This window comes from Cryptomeria japonica, chromosome 2 (genome assembly GCF_030272615.1).
Source record: "Cryptomeria japonica chromosome 2, Sugi_1.0, whole genome shotgun sequence".
Lineage (NCBI taxonomy): Eukaryota > Viridiplantae > Streptophyta > Pinopsida > Cupressales > Cupressaceae > Cryptomeria > Cryptomeria japonica.
This window is the reverse complement of record NC_081406.1, coordinates 542988482-543016375: the sequence shown is the minus strand read 5'-3', so window position 1 is coordinate 543016375 and position 27894 is coordinate 542988482. Positions and strand designations below refer to the sequence as shown.

Below are 27894 nucleotides of genomic sequence, written 5' to 3'. Positions count from 1 at the left end.
TCTTTAACTTAAATAGTAATAATAATAAAAAATTTAACCTAGTAGAACCAAAAAAAAGAAAAAGACAGAAAAATTTTAAAACTCCGTGTCATGTGCTCCTTCCTACATGAAGGCTTTTAAAAAAACAATTCATTTTGTACCCGGCAAACGACAAGTCAGCAATTAGAAATCGGTAGATGTTAAAAAGTTCACTTCCCAAAGTGCACACGGATGGCACTCGTGTGTACGTCCTCGCAAAATGAGAGAAAGGCAAGGGGGAATCCCCTACGGTGTAGAATAGAAGCAAGATTCTCGCAACCTGTGGACATATAAATTAGAATAATATGTCTGTCACAACTTCACGAGGATCCATGCTAGACAACACCCCCACTGAATCACATTTATGGTATCTCTGTCTTTTTTCTCTGCATTCACTGACTTCACTATATAAAACCATATCCAGCCTCTAATATATATATATACTGGGTCTGCCTCATTGACCTAAAAGGCTCATGATTGAGCTTCAAAATTGCAAAATCTCAGGTGTTTTTCAGGTGGGTATTGAGCCCATTTGAAAAATTAGCTTACTCAAGTGGAAAAATATCTCTGTTTTTCACTTCTTTTATTGAACACCAACTCACCCACGCGCAGAATCATGTAGCAGGCATTACAGACTGACTTGACTGCCGCCCACTTGTCTGGGAATTCTGCCATTCTGGCAGGGACATGTCCTTGTCAGGATTTTTAATTTTTGCTTGGGCTACCGTGGCATGCCAGTACGTTCTGTACAGTAGCGCCCATAACTGATTGCAGAATCCAGTCAAAACTGGTTTAAATATAGCCTCGGCAAATTTTTTGGAGTCTGGAATTGCTGTTATATGATAAGTTTCAGGGCTCCTTTGTAAACCTTTTCTTTTTGAGTTGGATACAGAGGTTTATTTGTATAACAGTACAGTAGAAGAGAATGCAGGCAGGAGGAGAGAGGGGTGGTGATGTGGAGATAGCTTCTACATCTAGAACGGGACAGCCCTTGCCTTTACCCAAGCCCAAAACCCCACCTCGGCATCCTGATATTCATGGAAAGTACAGAAAACAGGCAGAATTGAAACATTTGGACCAAGAAATTTCATTGTTAGAAGTAAGTATCTGTACTACTTGCTATATCTTTCTCATGCTGTAATTAGCTTTGTCATTTTAGTTTTCATTTGTCTTTTATATTACATCCTAACTATTTGTACTTCATATTACAACAAAAGTACCTGTCCTACATGCCACATTCAACCCCATTTTTAATCCTTCATTCTCTATTCAATCTAATGCAATATTTTGAATATTTTTGCACCTGGGGTTTCTGTTTTGTTGTTAATCTGATTTCAGGAATATGCTTAAATTCAGTGTTCTTAGTTGAGAGAGAACTCCTTTATTGTTCTTGGTATGGTTTTCAAATTCAATATTTTCTACCAAAGCTTGATGTACTATTTAAAACATCCACTTTTTTCCGCCACAGCATTTGCATAAGATAATCATGCAAGCTTAGTAGGTCTAAATCTTAGAAGATGGTTATAGTTCTGGTTTACTTTAGTTGTACTGTTCACGGTCTTGATGGATGTTGGTTATGGTGCTCGTGTTTCTATTCTTGAATCTCGCTGGTTGTGATTTAAAAATGGAATTCATAAATGAGACTCAGCCCACCTTGCCCACCAGGTTTGAGATTGTGGTTTGGAGATGCCCTTGGAAGAGATCTTTTGGAAAGCTTCAATTGACAAATGGATTTGGTAAATGAGACGATTCATTCCATCTAGCATCTTTAACATTCTGATTTCCAAACACCTAGAGATATGATAGAATTCAGTTGCAAAATAGAATCTCTTCTTGGATGCACTGGTATATTGTTATATGTCAGCATTCGTAGATGGTATCAGTGATCTTAATTTGAGACTTGTTCTTTGTCTCACCTGATAGAAATGTCTGAAATGAGCAATTCCATTGAGTTTCCGTTTGGCTTCTCTTTTGTATGTTATGTTACGCATAATATTTCTCAACATAGTAGTTTATTAGAGTTAGTTTCTTCAATACCGTCCTTACTCGTAGTAAAATATTTTACATGCATTCCTCATTGAGATCACACTATTGTGGTTCTTTCTACGTTTGTGTAGGATAAAAATAAAATTCTAAATACTTTTAACTTTTACAGGCGTAATTTTGAATTATTGTTGTGATTCATTTGCCAATTTGAATTTTTAATTGCTATGGTCTCTTGTGTAAAAAACATGTCTTTAATTTTGAAATAAAATGCAACTATTGTTGCAGAGAAGATTTTATGCAATGTATTTTTGGATCATCACATTGTCGCGGACTCAAGGTATCTAGTAGCACAACCGTTTCAACTTTCAAGTGGTTTTGATATTAATAGAACGTGGTGCTTTATATCTTGTATTATGTTTGCATGGCTAAAGTATAATTTTTCTGGAGGACTTTAAATGTTTTTGGAATAAATACTGAAAAAGATTTGAATTGTGTTCATATTTTATTATATGATACAGTTATAATTTTAGACAAAATTAAGATTTGGATGAAGCCTAAGAGTTTCATAAAACCCTCAGGGTTTTAATTCTTTCTGCTAAAAACAATTTAATGTCATTTTTTTTTCGAATTCTTAATTCATGACTACGTTTTAAAAAAGTTTACAAGAAACATGCATAAGATGATTATTTTGTAGGAAACTGAAGACGTTTAACATCAATCCAGAGCAATTAAGATAAGCAATGATAAGGTATTTTCACTTAAGCTCAAAGAATTATCTTCTGCTGATCATTCCTTTCGCAATTGATGCTTAAATTCCCTTTAGGAGACGGATCCTTGAAATGGAGAGTTAAATTGAGAATACAATGATAACTGGATCTTACTATCTGTATTGTAAGGATCCAACTACAGTTTTTGCAAATTCAAATCTAATTCTTACAAATTACATTCTGTATGTAGAAGTGAGTTCTAATCATATCGGGATTCTGTGATCAATCATTTTTTATTGGATACCTTAGCTGCTTTTGCTTCCCAGGACAATCAAAATGATGACAACTTTCATGTTTGCCCTGCAACCTATATGCATAATGCATAAGGCCTTCTAAGCATAGATTCTAAGCAGAGAAATGCTTGCTTTATAGGTATTGAAGCAATGAAGAGTATTTGGATAAGGGTTGATGTTATGATTCTCATATCTTATATTCCTAAGGATATATGAGGGTATGTGTCCCTACATAGTCGAGATGATAAATAAGGTTGAGATGTTTCTCCCAGACCATGATATCATCAAATATTGAATTCTTATATTATTATCTAATTATTTGGAGGTTGCCCCCTTGAAGTGGCATATTATTATCAAGTATCTGCCCTATTATATTATTCTTTGTGCAAGTTATTTCATAACAATTGATTATGATGAGAATCATGAGACCCTTTTTATTTTTCCGATCTCAGAGTTACAGGTTATCCTATTATACATGACTTTCCAAGTCTTGTCTGTATTTTTTGTTTTATTGATATAATGACCTATTTTTACAATGTTTTCAAGAAATCATTCGGATTAGGAATGATTCATTCACTACACTTACATATAGGAATCAAGAGACCATTCTGGACGTATGTTCATTTTTGTCTTTCTTCCCAATTTCTATCTTCATTATGTGATTACCATCCCTCTTTTCTTACCTTTACTTTTCCTAGGTGGTAATATGCTTCTGAATATCAATTATGGTTTCCTTATTGTTTTCTTGTTTTCTATTTCTTTTCCTGTTGTAAGAAAGATAACAAAGTAGATGTTCTTGTTTGGTTGCTAGAGAATTTCTATTGTATACAAATATATGGTCATCTAACTGTTGTTCAGAGGATGAGTCTTTATTTGTGATCAAACAATAGTCATTAAAATGTCCTGTTGCACACCCAAAGTTGATTATTGGCAAATACATGACACCAAGGAGCATGTTGTCAGGAGTCAGGACACGGTACCCAGAGTTATCATTTATGTAATATCAAGTTTTTGTGAGTAGACTACGCTGCGATGCCAGTTATAAGTAATTTTGACTTTGGAGACATAATTGTTGTATTCAAGTGTATTGTCCATAAAAGTATGTCTGATTGAACTAGTATTTAATATAGGATTTGAATGCTGGCTAAATCTTTTAAGGATTTCATGAAAGAAGGAATGCTGTCAGGGGTAGTTTATTCACAAAAAAGGCTGAACAGGTTCATATAACAAAATTAACGTTGTTTAAAACAGGAAGAGTTGAGGTCACTTGAAGGTCTTCCCCCAGCTTCCAGATGCTGCAAAGAGTAAGTTGGGTATATTTGTTTTCATTATTGAAATTTTCCTCTTTCTATTCTTGATTCATTTTGAGGTGATTGTTGAGAAAGCTGTTTATTAAAAACTTCATTCATGTCTAAAAGAACTATTTATATAGCTTTTAATAAAGTTCAATAGATCTTCACATTCATGTCATGATTTGATTGTTCATAAAAAACACAATTCTTTATTTTGGCAGGGTTGAGGAATTTATTCATACACACCCAGATCCTTTACTTCAGTCGTATGACCCTTCAACTTGGGAACCTTTTGCTAAAGCTGAAGTATTTACAGACAAATGTATGCATAGCTCTTTTTCTCTTGTAAGTTGTATATGATATCGATGGTGTCCTTTCTTTGTGAACAGGAATGAGCAAGTTCGGAAGTCATTTTGCAGCTTGAAGATTATAGAGTAATTCTTTTGGATCCCATCTACTGAACATATTCTATGAGTTTTAGATAAATGTTCTAGCATATCTTCTCATATGTTGTTGCTGCCATGCTTTGCTTTATTTCTATAGTTTTTATTCTTTTTATTTTTTTGGATTTTGGATAATGTGCATCCACTTCCCAATGATCATAATCCCCATCTGTGATTGCATTTTCATTATTTTGTAGGGAATTTTCTGTGTACAACATGCATGTATACTTATCATAAAAGTTGCAGCTCTAGGACTCACATTACTCTGACTTGTTAATGATTTGGCAAGCCAAATAGTAAGATTCAGCTTGCCATCCAACCAAAACTTGGCAGAAAGCTACACAAAATTAAAATTACATAGTTTCAGAATTTAATTAGAAAAGAGACTTTTAATTGAAAAAACTTGAGGGATGTCAGACTAGACATAAGCTTATACAAATATAATCAGTGAATAGTCAAATGCATGCAAATATCGGATGGGCATAAGCTTCAAAAAAATTAGCTCATGGAGTAAAAAATGGGCTTTGTTGGTAAGCACAATTGGATGTCGGACCAGCCAATAGAACACGTAATTTTTGGGTTCATTGAGGAACTTTTTTAAAGTCAATATCCCTATGCTGTTATCCCTTTTTCCTGTATAAAGCGATCCCCCCTTAGGAAAAGCAGATTGAAATTTTTTGAGAATCAGTTTTGGTTTTTCCCTTTGTAGCTTTATACCTCTACTGGAAATTACCTGTTGAAGTGTGTTTTGACAAGTCAATATCCCTATGCTGTTATCCTTTTTCCCTGTATAAACTATAAAGAAATCTTCCCTTAGGAAGAGCAGATTTAAAAGTGTTGAGAATCAGTATTTAGTTTTTTCTCTTTGCAGCTTTACACCTCTACTGGAAACTACCTGTTGAAGTGTGTTTTGACATGCTTACAAGTTGGAACAAATTTTTTTCCCCTATTTGGAAGGTGTTAACCCCAAGAGTCTTCTATATGCGTTTGTGGGTTGAAAGGTTCTTAATAACTTGGTAGGTGAATGGTTTGGTTGAACCATTCAAGGGGCTGCAGCAGAGCCTTAATGAAAAATCACTAATTATTTGCTGTTTATGTCTCGTGACTTGCTTACTGGCTGCCCCTGTGTACATACTACATACAGTCCCAAGGAGTAGATATTGCAGCTATTAACAACCCCTCACATATAAAGAAAAGCATGCATTTTAATGAAACTTGATTCGTTAATTGCTATGTAACATAAAGTTTCAGATTTGCAATTCACATAAGTCTATCAATTTGTACAAAACTAAAATCTAGACTAAACCTAATCTAACTGATGTAATAAAAAATATGCAACATAAAGGGTGAGAGAGAGAAAGAGAAAGCATGAACCTGTTTGTTCCTCAAGAATCATTCAGTGAGCAGACAACTTTGATATAAAGCCATTCTTTTGCTTGACCCAAAGAATAGCAGCCAACACACAAGAAGGTGCAATCCTTTGAGGAGAGAAAATGTGAATAGTGAAAGGTATAATCCACAACCACCTTATTCCAGGGATAGGTTGAATGAACAACTCCCACAACTGTAGTGCAAGACAGTATCTCATATTAAAGCTGTACTGAAGTATTCAGGTTGACCACTCAAAAGAACTTACCATCAGTAAATTCTTAGTGATGTGAAATGCCCTTCAAATTTATCACATACTCATTGAATTTCATATGAAAAGTAGAAGATGACAAGACTTGTTGATTGGAAAACCAACACCAAACAGGAAAGAACACAAAAGAAATTGAAATATTGTATGAAAATCAAATATCTTTGGTTTCCAACTCCATTACAAGTTGAACATTGATACATATATAGATTTTTGTGAAAATTAGAAGTCAAAAGGATGTCCCTCCAAAATCACCATATAAGACAAAACCATAGGAAGGCTAAGAGTCATATGTCTTGATTTTGAAATTACAAGGCCTTATTAAAGAAATAATAATGATTTGACTTTGACTGTCAAATTTGATCCAAATCGAGCAAGTTTGAAGATAACGTTCTTGTGAAAAATCAACACTTTGCAGAAATTTTTTGCCCATAGTAATTTCCAAAATTCATATAAATTCCCATAATTTCTAGAATGTCTTTGTCCACGAGCTGCTCATTGTTTCAACAATCTTTGTAATTGCCTCTTTCTTCATGTTTTAACATTCGTTGTATGCAGCTACAACTCCAGGGTATTTTAATTAGCATACACTTCACTTATCCTCCTTGTTTATATTCTCTCTTGTCAACTATTCATGCCAATGTCAACACGCAAACACATAGATCAAACCCCTGCAACCAGAGAAGAAAACAAAGTATCATGTTCTATAAAACCACAGCACAATATAGAACACATTTTAGATCCTCAGAAATCACATAATAACCTTTTCCACAAGGTCATGAATTCAAATAAATCTAATTTTAAATGGGACTGCAATTCCCTTGAGGAGCTATGCCAACAAAATAGGTGCCTTTGACAAGCTTTCATAGCTTGAATTTGTTGAGACATGGACCAGCTAGGACTCGAACCTAGGACCTTCCATACGCTGCTGGAGTGCTCTAACACTGAGCTACTGGCCCCTCTTGGACCAGTCCATCGTTGGTCCGGGTGTGGCTTATTTCCAACACCAACACCCCTCCTTAAGCCACACCTCTCGTGTGCTTGGGGCTCCTAGCCTGGACCTGGCTCTGATACCATGTTGAGACATGGACCAGCTAGGACTCGAACCTAGGACCTTCCATACGCTGCTGGAGTGCTCTACCACTGAGCTACTGGCCTCTCTTGGACCAGTCCATCGTCGGTCCGGGTTTGGCTTATTTCCAACACCAATAGAATTGGTTCTATACCATGCCTTAAATTACTTATAAAATGTAGCAGAAGACTGATAGATACCTGAGAAATCCATTCAAAATCAATACAAAATACATTTTGTTCTTATGTGAAAATGTAAATGAAAACCCTACCAAATACATATAGTTGAACTTTCGCAACTGTGGGGGAGCTCTGGAGTTCTAGTACTTGTGAGGCGAACTTTGGACTTCTGGTGCAATTTTGCAATTGCAAGAGAACTTTGGACTCCTCGTGCATGTGGGGTAACTTTTGTTAGGGTTAAGGTGCCATCAAATCTTATGTATTTAATTACTCCCAATTATGCCTATAGATCAGTCATAAGGGATGAAGGTTTCACTGACAATGGTAATTATTTTTTATCATCAATGTTTTATTGGAGCAGTGACTTTTATTTATTAGGAGGTAGTAAATATTATTTATTGGAAACTAGTTATTGTGTACTAGGGTAGAGCATATTGGTTGTTATAGTGGTTTTGGGCGCTCAACTTCCCATGAGGTTTTTTCGATACTTGAAATCAATTTTGGGATGGGTATTAAATGTCTTTTTTCACATTGGAAATAACAACAAACTAAGTGACCAAATGGAGTAGGTTAGTAATTTGGTTGCAACCTACGTTGGCCTATGTTAAGCAAGCTTGTAGATTTCCAAGGAGGGTTGTTGGGATCTGAAACCAACTTGAATATCTCATTTCGAGGATGCAAACACTATTTAAGATGTGCATAAGATGGTAGCAAGTAGAAAGAAAATTAGTAAGTAAGAAACTTTTGTTTGTAGGTACTTGAGGGAGTTTGAGATGTAAGGAAAATCTCAAGAAGAGATAGAAGAAGTGAATGTATTGCAATTTCGCATTTGAAGATAATACATGTGTGGCCTCTCTTGGTGGATTTTTTCCCCGAAAAGGTTTGTGCACATAAATTTTGTGTTGTGAGATGATCTTTTGGAGTTTCTTGCATTCTTATGTTGCTGATTTGTACTTCTTTATTGCTGCTAACTTATGGTGATATTATCTTCCTTTTATTGTTGCTTGAAGTTCATTGAAGGTGGTTGTCTTTAAGTATGTTAATGTGGTTGATTTAAACATCTAAGAGGTTGAATCTTTACATGGTAATTCCATGTTAAGACAACTTAATTTCATATTTGCATACAATTTTTATATTTTTCATAGTGTAGTAGTCTAAGCCTTGTATCTCACCAAGTGGTATCATAGCATGAATGGAGCTTTGATGCTTAATAGTTGAATCAGAGATTGATCTTTTATCAAACACCTTTTGACTTTTGGTGCGTGTGGGGAAACTTTCAACTTCTCACACTATTTTGCAATTGCAAGGAAACTTTGGATTTCTCACACATGTGGTGGAACTTTGGACTTCTTATGCAACAATCCTAAGTCATATGATTTATTAAGGGGCTAGAACCTTACATGAAGCCTAAACAAACCAAGGACTATTGTCAAAGGCAACTCCTCGAACCCACACTAACAAAAAGCCCCTTTTGCATTGGTGATCAAACCAAAACACGTTTGTGTGCCCTTGTGACATCCCTATACTCATGACTATGAATTGTGACCAACACTTGTAGACCTTTAGGATGATAACCCTATGGACGCACAAATGAAACATCTATATAAAAACTTGACAAGCAACAATTGACTACAAAAGAGGTAACTGGGCGTACTTGAATATTGGCTTGTTCGATGGTTTCCTAAGCAGATTTAAGGTTCTCTGGAATGAATTTACCTTAAACAAACAATGCTTATTCATTTGTTACAATTCTGGCAATTGCATCCCAATCTTTTGGCAAGCACCTTCATAATAACTTTATATGCAACATTATTCTAAAGAGTAATCTCTCACCAACCTTCACGTCTGTTCCTAATATAGATCTTAAGGAATTTAATAATACCTGCATTAGTTTGCCCTCCCAAAGATTCTATAGATAAGGCCTCTTCACACAGAGAATATTTCTGTACTAGTAGTACTTTACCCAAATTTGTAGAACTCAAGGAGCAGAGCCGTGTAAACCTACCAATTTACTATTCTCTATCTCCAAAATGGGAGTTCTTACCTAATGTCAAACTCTTGAGCTTTGAAAGAAGAAATCATAGCTGGAACAAAGGCAACACTTATTTTTGTAAAGATGGCACTAAACATAAAATTTGCCCCTTTTCACCATAGTGTTATGTCATAAGTTGTCGAGCATAATAAATTAATAATAGTTCTTCTACAGACAGGCCCTCTGAGACTGTATGAGAAACGTTGAGCTTCATGGTATTTATAGAAGTTTGACTAACTAATAATTATTAATGTCTGCAAATGAATAAACCAGGGCAATCGTTTTGATTTATATCTGGGAATAAAAGCAGGGATCAAGACTTTGAGAGTATTCAGAGATGTTTAGATCTGGGTCTCTCTAAGAACTGCAACATTGAACTTGATAACTAGATTACTGAAAGAGTCAGAGCAACCATAGAATGTATCCAACCTGGCAAGAGTCTTGTAGTTGCCTCACTACATAATTGCCCTGGTAAACTGTGCAATTCTTTCTTTGTTTTTGTATCATATTCAGCTCAGTTATATGCAGAAATTGTTTGTGACAATTTCATGCTTCTTTATCAATGATTGCTCTTTTAAGCTTTAACCAAAGAGCCTTCCTGATATCTTACTGTTGTGACGTATTCACACATCGCCCCATTGTAAATGGGGACCCCTACTTTTTGCTTTCTGGGGTTTGTTTTTCTAGGTCTTTTAGGTTCTTGTCTATTAGCCTTTGCATTTTGAGTGTTGCCAAAGGGATCACTAAGATAGCAGGCTTTGCTTAAGTAAAAGGGATTGAGTCAGGTGGATCTCCTCAAGAGGTTAGGTCAATTCAGTAATTAGGGGTTATTTAGATCATTCCTAGGGTGTTTTTTGTGTACTATCTGGTTGCACTTCAAGTTGTTAAGTCAAACCTTGGTTGAATGCATAATGTCCTCCTAGGTCCCATCCCTTACATCAAGGACAAAGCGAATTCTCCTTAAGGAGTCTGGAATGTCATCCTGATCCTGAAATTTGACTAAGTCTGGAAAATTGAAGAATCCTCCAAAAACTAGATTTTGCATTATAACTCCTGGAGGTCCGAAACCACTCTCAAACATCTTGACAATATATATGGAATATAACTTAAAGCATAAGAAATGTCACTTATACTTAAATGTTATATTCCATATATGGATCTTGACGGAGAGACTAAAGACAAATTTCGCTCTTGACCCTTCCAAAGGGTCCAGAGCGAATTTCAATTTCGTTCCTGACCCTTTCAAAGGATCCAAAGCGAATTTCAATTTTGCTCCTGACCCTTCCAAAGGATCTAGAGCGAATTTCCTAATATCTCCCTTCCTGGTCTTAATTTGCCTCATAAACCTTGTCCTTATGGCGTAGTTGAGAGAGTATTGAGGTGTGAAACAAAGTGAAGTGATGAAAAGTAAGGAATTTGAGCATAATTGCAATTTTCGCTCCTGACCCTTCCAAAGGGTCCAGTGCGAAATTTTTTCAAGCTCCTGACCCTTCCAAAGGGTCCAGAGCGAAATTCCTTAAAATACCTATTTCTTCACCAAGGACATTTATGGCAAGGAAAGGGATCAAGGGTTGAGTCTAAGGCAAAGCCAAGTGGAAGAGAAGTCAATTTGAGCCTAGAAGAGCAATTTCGCTCCTGACCCTTCCAAAGGGTCTAGAGCGAATTCCTTCACAAGGCATTCTACCTTGCCCAAACCTATGAACTAATCCTTGTCCCATGCATTTTTGAAAGCAAAGCACTTGTTTGGATAAGGAAATGTGGGAAATGAAGTCAAGATTTGAGCCTAAATGTGAATTTCGCTCTTGATCCTTCCGAAGGGTCCAGAGCGAAATTCTTGAATGACCTTATTTCCTCACTAAGACCTTGAAATAAACGTCACTTTGAGAGCAAGTTGACTTGATGATGATAGGAGAAGTCTTGAGAAGTTATATCCAAGGCAAGGAAAGGAGGAAGGAGGTGTGGAATGAGCTCAAGGAAGAATTTCGCTCTTGACCCTTCCAAAGGGTCTAGAGCGAAATTCACATAACCTTTATTTTCTTCCTTGTTATGGCCAAGTTTTGGATTTCTAAGCCATGGTTGGAAGGACTTTGATGCGTTCTTACCTTTGAAAGGTGAATTGAGGCGATGGAATAGTGAAAATAAACTCAAGATAGGAATTTCGCTCCTGACCCTTCCAAAGGGTCCAGAGCGAAATCCTCAATTTGACCCCCTATTTTGCCTAAGATGTTGAAAAGACCTTGTTTTGAGCTAAGTGGATAGCAAATGGACTTGATTGTGGTGAGGAGAGGTGAGTTTGATCAAATTTGAAGGTAAATTGAATGGAAGAAGTGAGAAATCAACCTAGAATGGAAATTTCGCTCTTGACCCTTCCAAAGGGTCCAGAGCGAAATTCCCCATAAACACTATTTTCTTCCTTGTTTAGACTTAAAGCTTTGTTCCTTGGACATAGTAGTGGTAAATGGGCATGTTCTTGCCTTAGGAAGTGAATGAAAGCATTGAAAAGCGAGGATTTTGTCCAAGATTGGGAATTTCGCTCCTGACCCTTCCAAAGGGTCCAGAGCGAAATTCTCCATAAACCTCATTTTCTTCCCTGTTTAGACCAACATCTTAGTTCCTTGGGCATATTTGGAAGTGGATTGACATGTTTTTGCCTTAGGAAGTGATTAGAAGTGAAGGAGTGAAGGATTTTGTCCTAAATCATGAATTTCGCTCCTGACCCTTCCAAAGGGTCCAAAGTGAAATTCTTGAAAACACCTATTTTTCCCTTTGATAAGGTCAAATCCTTAGTTTCTATGGCGTGGTTGAAGGTGGATTGGTTTATATTGACTTTGCAATGGAGATTGGAGTTCAAGAGATGAAGAGTCAAGCCTAGAATGTGAATTTTGCTCCTGACCCTTCCAAAGGGTCCAGAGCGAAATTCCCAAAATCTCTTTTTTCTTCCAATTTTGTGTCAAGATAAACATTGACCAAGGTGAAATGAGCTTGGAGATACCCCTAGGCATGCCTTTGAATGGCTTTTGATCACCAAAAATGAAGGTTTTTGAGTTAAATCTTGAATTTCGCTCTTGACCCTTCCAAAGGGTCCAGAGTGAAATCCTAAATAGGTCCTGTCCCTGGCCATAGTTTTGAGCGAATTTCTCCTTTCAAGCCATTTGAGTTCAAACAAGTGTTGCCTTCGTGAGAGGGGGATCCAAAGTTGAGATTCAAAGGAAAGCAAGGTATGAAGAATGAATCTAGGTGAAGGAAAACAAGCAAATCTTGGATTTCGTCCTGACCCTTCCAGAGGGTCCAAAGCGAAATTCTCAAAATCACCTAATTTGCTCATGATGAAGGCCAAAATGTGAATTCCTAAGCATTGGTGGAGCAAAGATTAATGTATACTTACCTTGAGAAGCAATTTGGAGCAAGGAAGGGATGGAATTGTGTCTTAATCATGAAATCGCTCCTGACCCTTCCAAAGGGTCCAGAGCGAAATCCTTTGAAACTCCTATTTTTCACCCTGTTTGAGCTAGGCAAAGGGCTAATTTTGAGATCATGATGAGAAGAGGTTTGAAGGCTAGGCCTAGGATTATGAAATGATGAAATGAGGTCTAAATTGAGCAAAATAACAAAAATCGCTCCTGACCCTTCCAAAGGGTCTAGAGCGAAATTCTTATAGGGCCTGTCCTTGGGGAGGATCCTAAAGCAAATTCCATTTTGATCCCTTTTTGTTAATGATTTAAGGTAAAATGTACTATGACGAGGATAAATATATCATGTGTTCTTAATCATCTTTTGGTTTGTTTTGCAGATGGAAGAGGGTCAGGTTAGGACAAGGATGACCTATTCCAGTCCCATCATCATCAAAGACATTCCAAATGCATAGAGGAGGACTCAAGGTGCTTCTAAAGCGTTGGAAGGCTACAAGTGTTTGAGGATTTGCAAGCTATCTTCAAAACCTTCATTCTGCCATGCAAAGGAACCACATGCTACCAGAGAAGGAGTGACTTGACCGTGAGGCGGCTTCATCAAGCACATAGGAGTCAAGGAGGTACATCATCCATCAAGTACACCAAGGACAGAAGAAGACCAACCAAACACAAACATCAAATAAGGTGGCATCCCAGTCACTTTTCCTCTAGCCAAATTGGTCCACCTCAACATGTCCAGATTCAGTGTACCTAACTCAACAGTGATGGCACAAACTTCGGTGTACCTTTCCCTGCTTCCTATTGGTCCACACTCATTGAATGTAATTTTCTCATTGGCTAAGGAAGTTTGTTGTAACAAACCCTAATTAGGGTTTCTATCTTGTAATCCTAGCCATTGATTCTAAGTCAATCAGAGCCATCAATTTGTAAAGGGCTCTCTATATAAAGCCCTGGCTCTTCATTTGTAAAGGTTAATAGTTAGGAGTTAGCAAAAGAGAGATAGTCAATAATTAGTAGCTCAATAGTAGATAGCATTTTAAAGTAGAGTAGAAAGAGAAGGCAAAGATTGTTGTCAAGACATTGTTGCAAAAGACATGTAAACTTCATTGAAGGAATGGTGAATTCTATGTGTCGATTCTACAATTTGCATGGTCTCTATACTTCTCAAATTTAATTTCATGTTATTAGATGAATGGAAGAAATTTGTACGATCAGTGGTGAAATTTGTATATCCATACTACTAGCGGTTTGTTGATTGCAAACTTGCCTTGCATAGTCAACTGGAATCATTCAACTTAAGCTTAACATCAATTATCGCTTCTTCATTGATATGCATCAACTTGACGGTGTCTATGCTTGTAGTGGTGATCTGAACATCATAAAGCTATCCTTAGAAGACCGCACTAACCTTGTGGAGATGATCATAGCATGTCAAAGCAAGACTTAGTTAGAGTTTCATCAAAGGTCATCCATTGCTCCTATATTCTTAGTGTTAGAATTAGATTCCTCTCCAACCCTTATCCTTTTTTCCCTTTAAAAAAAATCAAGGATCATGTAAAGACCCACGTTCCAGTGATATCCAAAGTAAATCAGACGCTCGGGTCATCAAATGTAAGTCCCCTTGTGATTCCAGCAAAATCACATCATACCGCAAGAGCTTATCCACACGTAGAGACCCTACATATCAGAATCTTGGAGTTGCTCCGATTGATCCTTCGGCGAGATCTTCAGCAGTCGGGGAAACTTTGTTCAAGAGAGGATAAGATACCTTGGTATTTTATTCTGTGTTTGGTCGTGTACAAAAGACACATCAACACTTACCTAGTTTCCTAATTGAATTCATCTCCAACTGCTTGGTTTGCTAGAGGGAGATTGCAAGTCATTCAATTCTATAATTGAATTCACAAAAAACAAGAATATTCAGCATGCCCCAATAAATATTTGTCTATGAAGATAAGATCTTGAGTCAGATGCAAATGCTGGCTAACACCTGCTATCATCTTAAGAAAGCAAATTTTCTGTCCATTTTGTTGAGAAAGATGTGGCAACAATTTTTTTTTATTGCTTAGGTGAAAATTTATAGAATGTTTTATTATACAAATGGTCAAGTGACAGCTTGATATAATTAGGATAGATATTCCATTCCTAACCCAGTAATATAAATCTTAACATGCTAGAAATTTGATACACCAGATTTAGCTTGCTGTCCCTTAAGTACTTTTCTTAAAAACAAAAATATCTTTAGAATTGTGATGCCTTAATTTGTGGAACTTTTGAAGTAGTTGAATAAAATGATTTTGAATTAAGTTAAGGACTGATACAACAAATACAAATGGAGTATCAATACAAGAGTTTACCCTGGAAAAACCCAATGTGAGAAAAATCTAGAAGAGCAGGGGTTTTACCTTCTTATTTCAATAGCTGCTCCAATAGAGCCTCCAAGAACACTGTGGGACTTATGTAGCATTTCTGCAGTCCTCTGTTAGTGTGTCTTGAGAAGAAAACTTGCGTAAACAACATGCTATACTACCTTAGTTAGTTGCACATACGTCTTACAACTCCAAAATGAATATTACATGACTCCAATGGGGCATATGCGTACAAGAACGTGAGCAATTGAATCAGATAGAAACGCCAAATGCAGTATAAACAGACAAAAGGTGAAGTGTTCTAGCTTCCATTTGCGTGCTTGGTTTTTTCCTTTTGATCATATGGGTTGAATTTGGTATGTGCTGAATGAGCCATTCTAATCCTGTATGTATTGAATGATTTTGTCATTTCCTAAATATATTATCCAATTTGGCTCTTGCAAATATGCCACTTTAAATTGGTTTTACACCTCTACCATAGGCTCCAAGATGTTAGGATCATCCTCAATTGTTTATGCATTTGCTTCCTCAACTCTGTTTAGCTTTTGTACTTTCTTTGTCCTGTTCCTATCATGTGAGTGTGAGCATGTTTATAATTACTTAAAACTATGACGTTGATTTGATTACCTTAATCGACCAGAACTATGACATTCTTTACAATTCAATTTGGATCACAGCTCCCCAGATGGGAGGCTTCTGGTCCCCAAAAATTTTAGGACTTGTAAGAGGAAGAAACAATTATCTGATTTTTTCTTTTGAATACCACTTGCTCTTGCTTCAAAATTCCTCCTGCATATTTGCCAATTTTCTTGCCCTCCCCTCTTTATTGTCCTTACCTTTTTCTATAAATCATCTTTGTGTTAGAATCTGCAAGACAAATGATAACTCAAGATCTATTGTGAGAAATAGCAACTATAAAACTGTAAATATAAATGACTACAGAAATCAAAATAGCATTATAGAGCTAGTCTCTAAGAGAGTAATGCAAATTCTCAAGAAGCAAAATAGCATTAGGAAAGCATAATAACATGGAGCTATAAGATGCAAAGTGATGGATAATGATACAAGCTAGGAGAGTCAGTATATATAGATCAAATGAGAGTGAGGAGGTGGTAAATACAACCAACGAGAAGAAAACACCAAATAGCCTAAAAAAAGGCAAGTGTAACTCCCATGGAAGATGCCGACACCTCACACCACTCACACGAATACTTGCTTTATTAATCCTAGGCAAGATTAACTAGAGTGTAGGAAAAACTTAGATAATAGGAAAATAAAAACCTACACTAAAACTTTGTGTGGCTCTTCTTGAGCATTTGACACAAAGTCTTCAGTGGAAGATAGCAATTGTCTTTCTTCTTTAACATTTAGTGTAAAATGCGCAAAAAGAATCAAGTTCCCAATGTTGACAATTGAATATATCTTCATGTAAGGAGGAAGGTTAAATCTGACTGCATTAATTTCCACTTGCTCAACAATCTCAAATGGACCATGCTTGAGTGGCTTAAGATTCTTAGCTTAGCTTTATAGTCTCACATTGCCTCAGTAAAGCCATACCTTGCCCCTTACCTTGAAGTTGTGCTCAGTTCTATGCTGATCACGCCTTCCCTTATGCTTAGCTTAAGTTTCCTTCAACTTCCCTGGCGCTTAAAAACAAATTTGCCTTTCTACAGCTGTGTATTTCCAAATAAAATTTTTCGTACTTTCTTGTTTACTGTCCCATCACATTTTCAAGTGGATCAAAGAGGCAATTAACCAGAACATATTTCAGAAAGGGACTTGTTCACAAAACTATGAACTTCCCTAATGTATAAGTTCTGAATGCATGCCAAATTTTCATACCAAATCTTGGTATGATTCTGTTTCACCTTCTCAAGAGCTGCTTAAAGACTAAAGAGCTGCTTAAAGACTAATTTGGTCTAGCTATCTGTCCGTGGATAAAATGTAGTTCTTGCAATTCTATCTAAAACAATAGAACTAGGCAATTTAAAGTGAACCCAAATTTGCCGCGTCATGGTCCTGTTGGTGTACGTTTTATCATATACCGAACATTAGAATAAAGTACCCAAAGATAATTTATCCTCTCTTGAACAAAATCACCACGTATGCTAAGATTGCTAGAAGATCATATGGCGATTCCAAGGTTTCTTTTGTCAGGTTGAGACGCGTGGATAAGCTCAATGGGCGTTGTGATATGCTGGTAATACACAAAGGGACTTACGCTTGAATTGTTCACAACTTTGGGATTTAGACGGGTCTATCGATTGATGCTCTACTCTCTTTTTTTTTTTGATTTTCGGGTTAAGACTTTCAAAAAAAGGATAAAAAGGATAAGGGTTTAGAAGTCCACTCTACTCCTATGAACTCAAGAGACGGTATTGATTTGGTGAACTCAATAAACCACACTTTGCTTCACCTCACTTAAGACAACTATACAAAGTGGATGCAATCTTCAAGGAATGTGCTTATGATCGGAAGTTTAAGCATACACAAAATGGAAAGCTCAGACTAACTTTGCACAATGAATAAAAATCATCTATTTATCAAAAGTATGAGCGGAGATATACCATGAATCAATACTTATCAAATCCTTCATTCAATCTAACAACATGAAATAAAATCTAACTAAGATGTTGAAGAAATTGAAAACCTTGCTAATCACTCAAATAATAGAGATTACAAAACCTTAAGAAAAAGCACACAAGTAATATATTATCTGAAAATGACCTTCTTGCAACAATATTTCAAAAACCTCACACTCTCCAAATGAGAGGAGGCAACCTTATATAGGAGTCCATAAATTGGAATGGCCAAGATCGAACAGCGATCAAGGGCTCAAATTAAAAGATCAAAATCCTAATTAGGGTTTCCGAAAACCCAATTAATTTCAACAAGAGAAAAGAGGACAATTGGCATAGCTGCTAATCTTGGTGAAGTGACCATCTAGTTTCCTTTCTGGGATGCTACAAATTCAATGTATCTAGACACAAGTGGCCGAACCTCCTCCATGGTGACATGTGGCAAGATGCCAATTTGGAAATCAACCATGTCCATGCCATCAGTACATGTGGCGAGAGTGTTCTCCCAGTCAGCTGCCTGTGCTAAGAAATTCTCATCAATACGAATGAAACTTGAAATCTTGGTGAGATCTTCCTTGAGAATTGGCCCTGAAACTTTGAAGAAGTTTCCTTGAACTTTGGCCCTCACATTCTCTGCGCGCAGATGCTTCTCTTGCACCTCATCCTGCTGCAATATCTCAGCTGCCACAAAGAAGACTTTTTCCTGGATACTCCTAATGCTCTTTTCAATCTCTGAACACTTAGCCTTAGATTTTCTCAAAGATTCAACCCTAGTAATCAAAGCAAAATACTAAGTGCTGAAATCATATATGTCACCGGGCTGGATGACTTTTCCGTCTATAAGATCCTGTTGAGAAAGCCCTTTGATTATCTTCAGACATGGAATTATCCTACTCTGAATATTCTTAATATCTTCCCAAGCTTCAACTGTCTTGAATTCTGCTCAATAAGGAAGAGGTGGAGTCATGTGCTGATAATAGGTTCTCAATGAGTATGTCAGCATGCTTTGAGGCATCAAAAGTCCATCCTTTGGCTTCTCTGAAAGTCATCTTCATGTCCTCATAATCCTTTAATGATATTTGTGGAAGAGGTATGCGTGGAGTGTCTGTGCCATGCATTCTCTTCTTAAACTCTCGGAGGTTGATGTGTCCCAAGTTCGTGTCTCCTACTTGTTTCCACTTAGAGTTCATTTTTGATTCCGGAGGGGAATCTTTGTCAACTTGAAACTTCATTCTGCGTGATGTTCCAACCTCGAAGGTCATCCAAATCTGCAAAAGAAACAAATAAACTTAAGTTAGGGTCTGTATTTAAGTGTAATTTTGGGGTTTGATAGCTAAGTGTCATGATTTTCACTCCCTTTCCAACACTTAGCCTTAAAATAAGGTTTTCAAATACTTTGATATTCTGAAAGTCTTAATGAAAACCCCTGAAAATCATCAAACTTAAGGAGTTTACAGTCTGATTTTAACTTCAAAATCAGAATTTAGGGAAAATCCAAGTCCAAGAAAACTCAATTAAATTCATTCTAACTTGTTTGAAAGGCAGAAAGTGAGAAAGAAAAGAAGGGAAATCTGCTATATTTGTTGTTTCTCTTTAAAACTTTGAAGAAAAATCGGGTCCAAAACCCAATACTCTGCCCACAAAACTCATTTTCACCTTCGGAAGAATGAGAAGAAGAGAACAGAAGCTGCTTGGAGGATGAAAAATCAGATGTTAATCTCAGAAAATTAATGAATTTGCCTTCCAAACAGTCAAGGTTCTTCCAAAATCTGTGTGCAAACTTGTGAAAAATGGTTGAAAATCTCAGACTTATACTTGAAATCTTTCTTGAAATCACTTCCAACTTGCAAAAACTCTTAAAAATTCTCACAAAATGTCCTTCACCTGCAGAAAACCTCTCTTAATTGCTCTCAACTTGCTCAAAAAGTTCAAACTTCAAATGAATAAATGAGGAATGCACTGGGTATTTGTATAAGAGTTCGAATTCTTAATTAGAAACTCAGAAATCATCTTAAAATTTGTTTCTATTTCATCCTCAGTCCTTCGAATCTGCAAAGAATGTTTCTAATTTGGTCTTCAGTTGACTTGTCATCTCTATCAAGTTCGAATCCTTCATCTTGTTTCACAAATGCAAGTTTCTAATTCAGTTTTCAGTTCATAATTCGAACCAAATCTGCAATATTCTCCTTTCAAAAAAACTTCTATTTCTGTCCTAGTTCAAACTTCATCTTCAAATCTTGCTGACATCACTCTCTTTTCCTCCAAATTGGCAAAGTATCTTTGACTGATCTTATTCTCTTTACTTGGGTGGACTTGTCTTAACTTGTTTCCATTTGCAATCAGAGGTAGGGCGGACTTTGCACAACTTGTGCACCATCTAACATAATGCTGGGTGTACTTCCTAGAAGTCATGCACTTAGACTTAATCTTTAAGGTGGACTTGGAGAGATGTGTGCACATTAACCTTAACCAAATTTCTCTCTCCTCAAAGCGGATTTCCTTGGTTCTTTTCTTTCTAACATGTCATTCTTCTTCATTTGAGCGAACTTCACATCCAGTGTGCACTTCATATGTCGTCCTCCTAGGGCAGACTTTGCTCATTTCATGTACCACTCAATGCATAGTGGGCGAACTTTACCAACTTTGTGCACCAAAACTCATGGCGGACTTTACTAATCTTAAGCTTCATGAAGGCGGGCTTTGTTCTTTATGTGACCAAGGAGGGAGGACTTCCTTGTGTTTGTGCACTCAACCTCTTGATAGGGCGGACTTTGTCACATTCATGATCCTAGGAGGGCGAACTTTACTTCATGCCACATTGCTTCATACCCTTGGGCAGACTTTATCATTTCCTTGCACCATGGTGAGGGCGGAGTTGGATCATCTTAGGCACCTTTCACTTAGACAAGGGTGGACTTTCTCAACTTCATGACCCATTGCTATCACCTCCAAGGCGGACTTCATGAATTTCAAGAACCAAGGAGGGCAGACTTCAAGAAATCCACGCACCATTAGATCAAAACTTTGAATCTTCATAACTTGAACAATACTCCTCGGATTGCCTCGAAATTTGAAAACCATACTTCAATCATCCCTTGAATTTCTCATGATCCCTAAAATTTAGGAATTTGGCTTTTTCGAACAAAACTTGAATTTCAAAGGAATTTGTTGATCATTTCCAGTGTAATTCAGAGTCGATAGTGCAAACCCTAGATCCCAAAATAGAAGAAGCAAGGTTCCCTAAAAAATAGGAAAAAATTTCTAAAAATAGCCACTTCGGGGATCGTGCTCAAAATGCCAAAAATGAAACTTCCTAAAAAATAGGAAAAAGCAAAAAACAAAACTTTCCAAAAATAGAAAGTTGTCCAAATTGACCCAAATCAATTGCAATTTTCGTCCTTCAGACTTTCTGGGCATTCTAACGGTGTCTAGACTCTGTTCTAACCAGAGTATCAAAACTCGTTGCGAGTTAGGCAAGTTTGCCGAGTTGGCGTGTCGAGCCAAGCTCGGTGAGTTTTGACAACTTGTGACACGGACTTGCGTCGCGGCATGTCACACATGGCAGACAAAGAGGCTGAGGCTGTGGCTATGGCAGAGGAGGAGGATAGAGCACGATTTGGCATAGGCACAATTGATGTTGATCATTGTGGCACCTCACAGGCGGAGACTATGGCTACTCAGTCATCTAAGACCTACCTTAGACGCCTTTGTAGGAGGCAGACAGACTACTCTGAGGCTGAGGCTGAGGCTGAGGATGAGCTAGAGCCTTAGCCATAGACTTGTTTTTGTTTACGGTTACATATATGTTTGGGAACATTTTATGTCATGGATTTTATATACATTTGACAACATTTATAACTCTATATATCTATGTTTTCTATTTCCTTCAGCTACAATTTACATTTCTACATATGTGATGGATGTATGTTTATGTATGTGATCAAATTAGCTTCTATTTGACGATGTTATAGTGTCTTTAAGCTTTATTCAATAATGGGTGCATGAAACAAGTTTTAAATTGTTAAAAATTTCTAAATTTCAAGGGTTTTTTAAATTTTGCTGAGTCACGAGTCGAGTCGGCCTTGCTGAGTCTGAGCCAAGTCCGAGTCTGGGAACTTTGGTTCTAACCATGGCTTGCACAAACTGACTCATGACTTTCAAAATTCAGACCATTCAAAACTGCCAAACTTGGCAATACTGATGCTAGAATGTCACAAGGCTCTAACAAAAACCCTAGAAAGCAGGGAAAAGGGAGGGTCCCCATTCTCAATGGGGTGATGTGTGAAAAAGGTCACAAGAGGTCCTTAAAAATTCTTTTGCATGTACACATTTTGCATAAACTGGTCTACAATGATATGAAATTTCAAATTATTATGCCTTTTATTTTGACATGGAAAAGCCTCCTTCAAAATTCATGGAAATGTTATCCATTGGTTTATAAAAAACTATCAGTGGATTATGCAACCTGAACTTTCTATTGCTTGTCTGGCTTGTGCTACATAGAATACACCTCTTTATGATCCATCTTGCAATTTTGATCCTTTCCCATACCTCTGCAAATATGCCAAATTCTTTGCTACACCAAATTGATCAGCAACTTTTGAAGTTTGGTACCTCTCTCATTAGTTGAATTCCTCTATCTTTTCAAACACAAAACTTTGCCAACTATTAGAACATACTCGTGGAGATGATGGTCTTCTTTATGCTCAAATCTGCACCCTACTCTCCATTCACAAGCTGATCAATCTCTCAAAAGTCTGTATTGTTCCCATGCTCTTTATCATATACTTTATGGACAAATGGTTTAAGTTGAGTCAATGTGCTCAAAGTTGAAAGTAGAGGTGGTCGAGAATCTCGACTACATATCAACCAACTTCTCAGTCACAGCTCATTTATAATTGATAAGCAAATAAAAGTGTTACAAGATATCCATCCATTTGTTATGTCTTTCTTTCTACAATCTATATTGTGCTTCCAAATATTGGAGTGCTTGTTGATCTGTGCGAAAAATGGTTTCTTTCTCCATTAAACAATATTTGCATTTTTCAACCACAGGTGCATATAATTCTTTGTTGCATGTACAATAATATAACTGCCCTGATTATTTTCAAATGATAGCATAATGGCTTATTGTCTTGTAATAAAGATCCCCCCACAGCATAATTACTTGCATTGGTTTGCACCTCAAATGGTACCTGCAAGTTAGGTAGTGTTGGAACTGATGCATTGCTAATTTTATGCTTTAATTCTTCAAATGCATGATGTTGATTTTCACACCAGATAAAGGATTGACAACTTGTAATTATGGAATGCAAAGGTGCTACTACTGTGGAGGACGATGCTATGGATTTCCTCATGTATTGGCAATCCCTAGAAAGCTCATAACTGAGGTGTTGATAGTAGCCTCCAAATTTGTTGGATCACTTTTCAACTTTCTTGTTCCAACCATATGTGCCAAGTAGACTAGTGTTGAGCAATTTTACCAATAAAATATGCCTTCATTTTAAGACAATTTTTTATACGACCTAATGAGTTTTTTACAAGACTTGGCAAGTAGTCAGCTGAGACTTGGTGCATTTTGCCAGATGACTTGTAAGTTGAGGCAAATTTTCCATCTATGTAAACACTTCTATGTCATCTAGGTATGCAATGTCACAAGAATCTACAAATGGTCTCTATATTTCATTAACCAATCTCATGAAAGGAGTATGAGCCTTGCACAAACCATTTATATAAGCCATAGTGTTGAGACTTGAACTCAGCAAAAACTTGGCAATAAAAAAATATTATATATGACAACCTATCTTACAAAATAAATTGAGTTGATTTTCTGCTTTTTGCAGAGACAGCCAAGACTTGCGAGTCTGCTAAAACTAGTGAGTTTTGGTGGACTTGCAAGATTTGGCTGTTAGAGATTTGGCCGAGTCTGACTCAAGGTTGCAGGTTCATTAATTCTGACTCAGACTTGAATATGTGAGTCGTTGACAAGACTCACCAACTCTTGACACTATGATATACTCAAAGGCAGTTTTTCATATAGCCTCCTTTATTCTCACCTTCTAATGCTCATATGTCAAATCTAGCATTGTGAAGCACTTGGCAAGTTGAAGCTCACCCATCATGTCATCAATCAGCAGGAAAGGGCAGCTATTTTTAATAGCTATCTTATTGGATTCATCTCTGTATAACTTTTCTTCTAGGAAGTAGGAACTATAACAATAGAAGAACTACATGGAGAAGTGTGAGGATCATTTGCACCTGAATCTAACAAAGTTTTGAGATTGTTTTTTGCCCCATTTACCTCTGTAAGTGATTGCCAATAGAGACCAATAATGGAAGAGGGAAATCTAGTAGCAACTGAATCTCATGCTTTATTGTTCTCTTTGGTGGCATTTTCATGGTTGGAAAACTTTCTTGAAGTAATAACTCTTCTATTTTCTTTTGTTCTTTGTTAGTAGACATGGTGGAATAAGCTTTATATTCAACAATTTCATTATCTCATCTCCCAAAAAATTTAAAATCAACTTCCTGGTTTGATTAACACTTGCCAAGGAGAGCTTTCTCCATCCTTGATCAAATGGTATTCATTGGCTGTTCTCGTGAAGGTAAAATCTCTCTCCTACATTAATAGACTGTCAAATACTACACCCACGTCTATCAAGGGGCACATCATCTACCACAACCTCTTCAATGAATTCAACATTTTTCCCAAATTTTACTTTGCATTGTTTGTGACTTATTTCTACTCCTTGCCTTACCTAACCCAACGAGTATGGATAAGGATGATTATACGCAATGAACTCAATTCTTATGCACCAACTCCTTAGAAATCAGATTCGTATGTGAAGCGCAATTAGAAAAAGAGTCCAGTGTTCTTTTCTTTATCCGACTCTTGGAAGAGTTTGGTGTGTTCACTTGTATTCATGGCATCTTTTCTACTCAAATGTACCTCTCTATGTATGAAAGTAAAAGTAAATCTTATCATCCACATTAGAGCTTTCCATGTCTCCTTTCTTTCAAAGAAGGGGCACAACCTTATTGCAGTTCCTGGGATGCAATTCCAGATGAAGCTTCCAACATTTCTTATGAGTATGAACATCTACATCAAATGCCCAAATTATTTTTCTTTGTAAGAGTACTAGCATTCTGTTTGCGTTTCCATTTACCGCTTGAAACCAATTTTCTGATTTGTGCGTATGAAGAGGTTGACTGTCTTGCCCCACTATATATTTACGCTTGGAAATCAGGTCTTCTTAGATGTTTTTAAAGTTCTCCATGGTACTTCATGCAGGCATCGTAGTAATGTATGCTCCATCATTTATAATGTTTACATCCAAATTCAGTAGTATACTTCATACATATCTATGCCTTTGATTAGATCATTGCTATCTTATATAGCACTCCTCTTCATAATATATAGGATACAAATGTTTCTTGATTAGTTTCTTAGATTCGTCCAGCTTTTGCCGTTTTCCCTTAATTTATGGTACTACTTTATGCATATAGAGACTGAGTTTTAAATTGTCTTTGGTGCTCTATTCAGGTTGTTTAAATCAAAAGGTTTCTTCATTTCTAACTCAATCTCCTGTTGAATACTAATAGGCTCGTGCCTCATGGGATAGCTAAATTGCTCCAAGTGGAGCTATAAACTGTTGCCTTAGGTAGGTAAATTAGCTGTGACTAAAATGTGAAACCCACCATTTGTAATTTGATACCTGAAGGTATAGTTTTTAGAAGATATTTGCATGGGTTTGGATTGATTTTTCATATGGAGGATGTTCGTCTGCTATTCCTCTCCAGGTGAAATTCATTTCTAGCATCTTGCTGAAGTGGACAATTGAAATATAGTGTATTTGATCAAGCTACTAGTACACAGAAATTTTTACCCTGATACTTGGATCTCTTGGATTTGTTATTTATCAGTGTTCCATGGGGACACATGCCCCTAAAAAAACCCAACTTTTCCAAGACTTAGGGACTTGGGGAAACATTCCGCCACAGCACTACCACTTCCGCCACCTCTGCTGGGGATGCCACCAGGTTGCTTGCTATATGGCACATGCCATTACATACTGATTGCAACCTTTAACTTCATGAAAACTAGTTGGCCTTCCATGGGATATTTACAGAGATGTTATGTTGCAGATATTGCCTTGAAGATTTCAATTCACCTCTATTTTTATATCAGCAACACCCCCCCCACCACCACTCCATTGCCGCTCCCCCACTGTCCCCTCATTGTTCCCAAATTTAGGCCCTTGGTCCCCCTGTCCCTGAAACCCATCCCCGCGTTCCCCTGTCCCCTGTCAAGAAACTCTGTGGAACTATGTTATTTATTGCATTTATCATTTTTCCCCTCCAAAGCTTGATATTCATGTATTCTTATGTATAACTTGATTGTAAACTTCTTGCAAGGCATATCTTAACACCTGCTAACCATCTTAACAAGGGTACTTCTCAGTTCTCGCTATTTGGTGAGAGTCTAGCAGTCAATTTTAAACTTGTCACATTTTTAGTTCTTTACTTTTCTTTATTCTGGTGAATTATATATTTTCCAAAATCGACATTATGATTTGTGAATTGTATTATTTCCTGAAACTAGTATAGGGGTAGAAAATTTCAGTTGGATTTTTTTTTCCACTTAAGGAAATTATGCTTTTCACTTTTTCCCCTTAGCTGATAACTTTCTCAGATTCTCTTCTTAATTCTTAGCTTGAATGAAAACTTCCCAGAAGGCTAATGTAACCACCTATCAGTCTACCTGGGTAGCAAACTTATTCCCTTCTCCATGTAGGCAGAGAAATAGGAATCTTAAAATTGGTACATTTTTGTTGCCTTTTATGGACCCTGTTTTGCAGTCCTAGATTCCGATTCTCATTTTTCAACAGTGACAGGATAGAGGCTTGAAAAATTTGATTCAGTAGTCCTTAAAATCTTCTCTTTAAAGGTCCTCTGTAAGATATACACTAGACTTTGGCATAGTTCCTTTCTAAATCAAATACCATATGTTGTTTTTCTTTTTTGAATGCTTTACTCTGATTTGTGTACTGCACTTTAGGTGAGGTGAACAAACTTTGTAATTTCATTGAAATGATGTGCCATATGATTTGATTGCATGTTCCAAAGAGAGTCTTGTAGCAGGCAGTGAGTGAAAGAGGGAGAGGAATGGAGGGATGTTTTTTTCCCCCTTTCCCTGAGCTGCACCCATTTTCGTCATGTTTTGCAAGAAGCATTTATATGTTTGTTTTTTCTTACAGCATAAAAGGTCAATCTACATTAGCATGCTGCTGTTGTCCGAAGGAGCGATCACATCAGCCAGAAACTTCTTGCTGCTCTTGCAACTTCTTCCAAAGTTGGAGGCCCTCTTGTCCGAAATTGTCATGCAAACCACCGTGTAAAATTCCTAGTTCATCTTGCTGTAAATGTTCCTGCACGGGATGCTTCAGATGTGTTAAATGCTGCCATCCATGCAGAACATTATGATGGATGGTGATGAAATTAAGTTTCTGGAGACAGTTTCTTCTTATGTAAACTTCAAAAATAAAAATTTTGATCGGTGGCAAATGTATTTGATGTTTATATGCTTTCATTGGGAACATTTGGAATGAAAATAATTTTATTTTTGATATTGTAGAAATTGCTTGAGAATAATTAGTTACAGCCTACATTTTGAGGAGCAGATTTGCTTGTTGATGACCTTTTCTTTTACTGGTTTTTTCCATACCAATGTGTTGAGGGATTTAAGGAAACGATTAAGGTACTTGAATTGGTTCACATGTAGAGGCATTTTAAGGGAGCTTCTCGTTCCATGGTAAGGTCACAGCTATAGCATAAATGGCATTGTATTTTAAAAAATTAAGAACAGGTTCACGACAGTA

At 36.8% G+C, this 27894-nt stretch overlaps 1 protein-coding gene across 3 annotated transcripts; it reads left to right on the top strand.

Annotated features, from left to right (window-relative positions):
• The first annotated feature begins 142 nt into the window (after nt 1-142).
• LOC131052341 (guanine nucleotide-binding protein subunit gamma 3) lies at nt 143-27689 on the top strand. Of its 3 annotated transcripts, XM_057986983.2 has the most exons (5): nt 151-1117; nt 4256-4308; nt 4518-4562; nt 4686-4730; nt 27274-27689. In XM_057986983.2, exons 1-5 carry the CDS (start codon nt 944-946, stop codon nt 27497-27499), a joined length of 543 nt encoding a protein of 180 aa, XP_057842966.1. In that variant the 5' UTR covers nt 151-943; the 3' UTR covers nt 27500-27689. The 3 variants fall into 3 exon arrangements, with proteins under 3 accessions (XP_057842967.1, XP_057842968.1, XP_057842966.1); XM_057986984.2 differs by lacking the exon at nt 4686-4730 and having other exon boundaries at nt 143-1117; nt 4518-4641; XM_057986985.2 differs by lacking the exon at nt 4686-4730 and having other exon boundaries at nt 144-1117; nt 4518-4618; nt 27274-27409.
• Nucleotides 27690-27894: the final 205 nt, after the last annotated feature.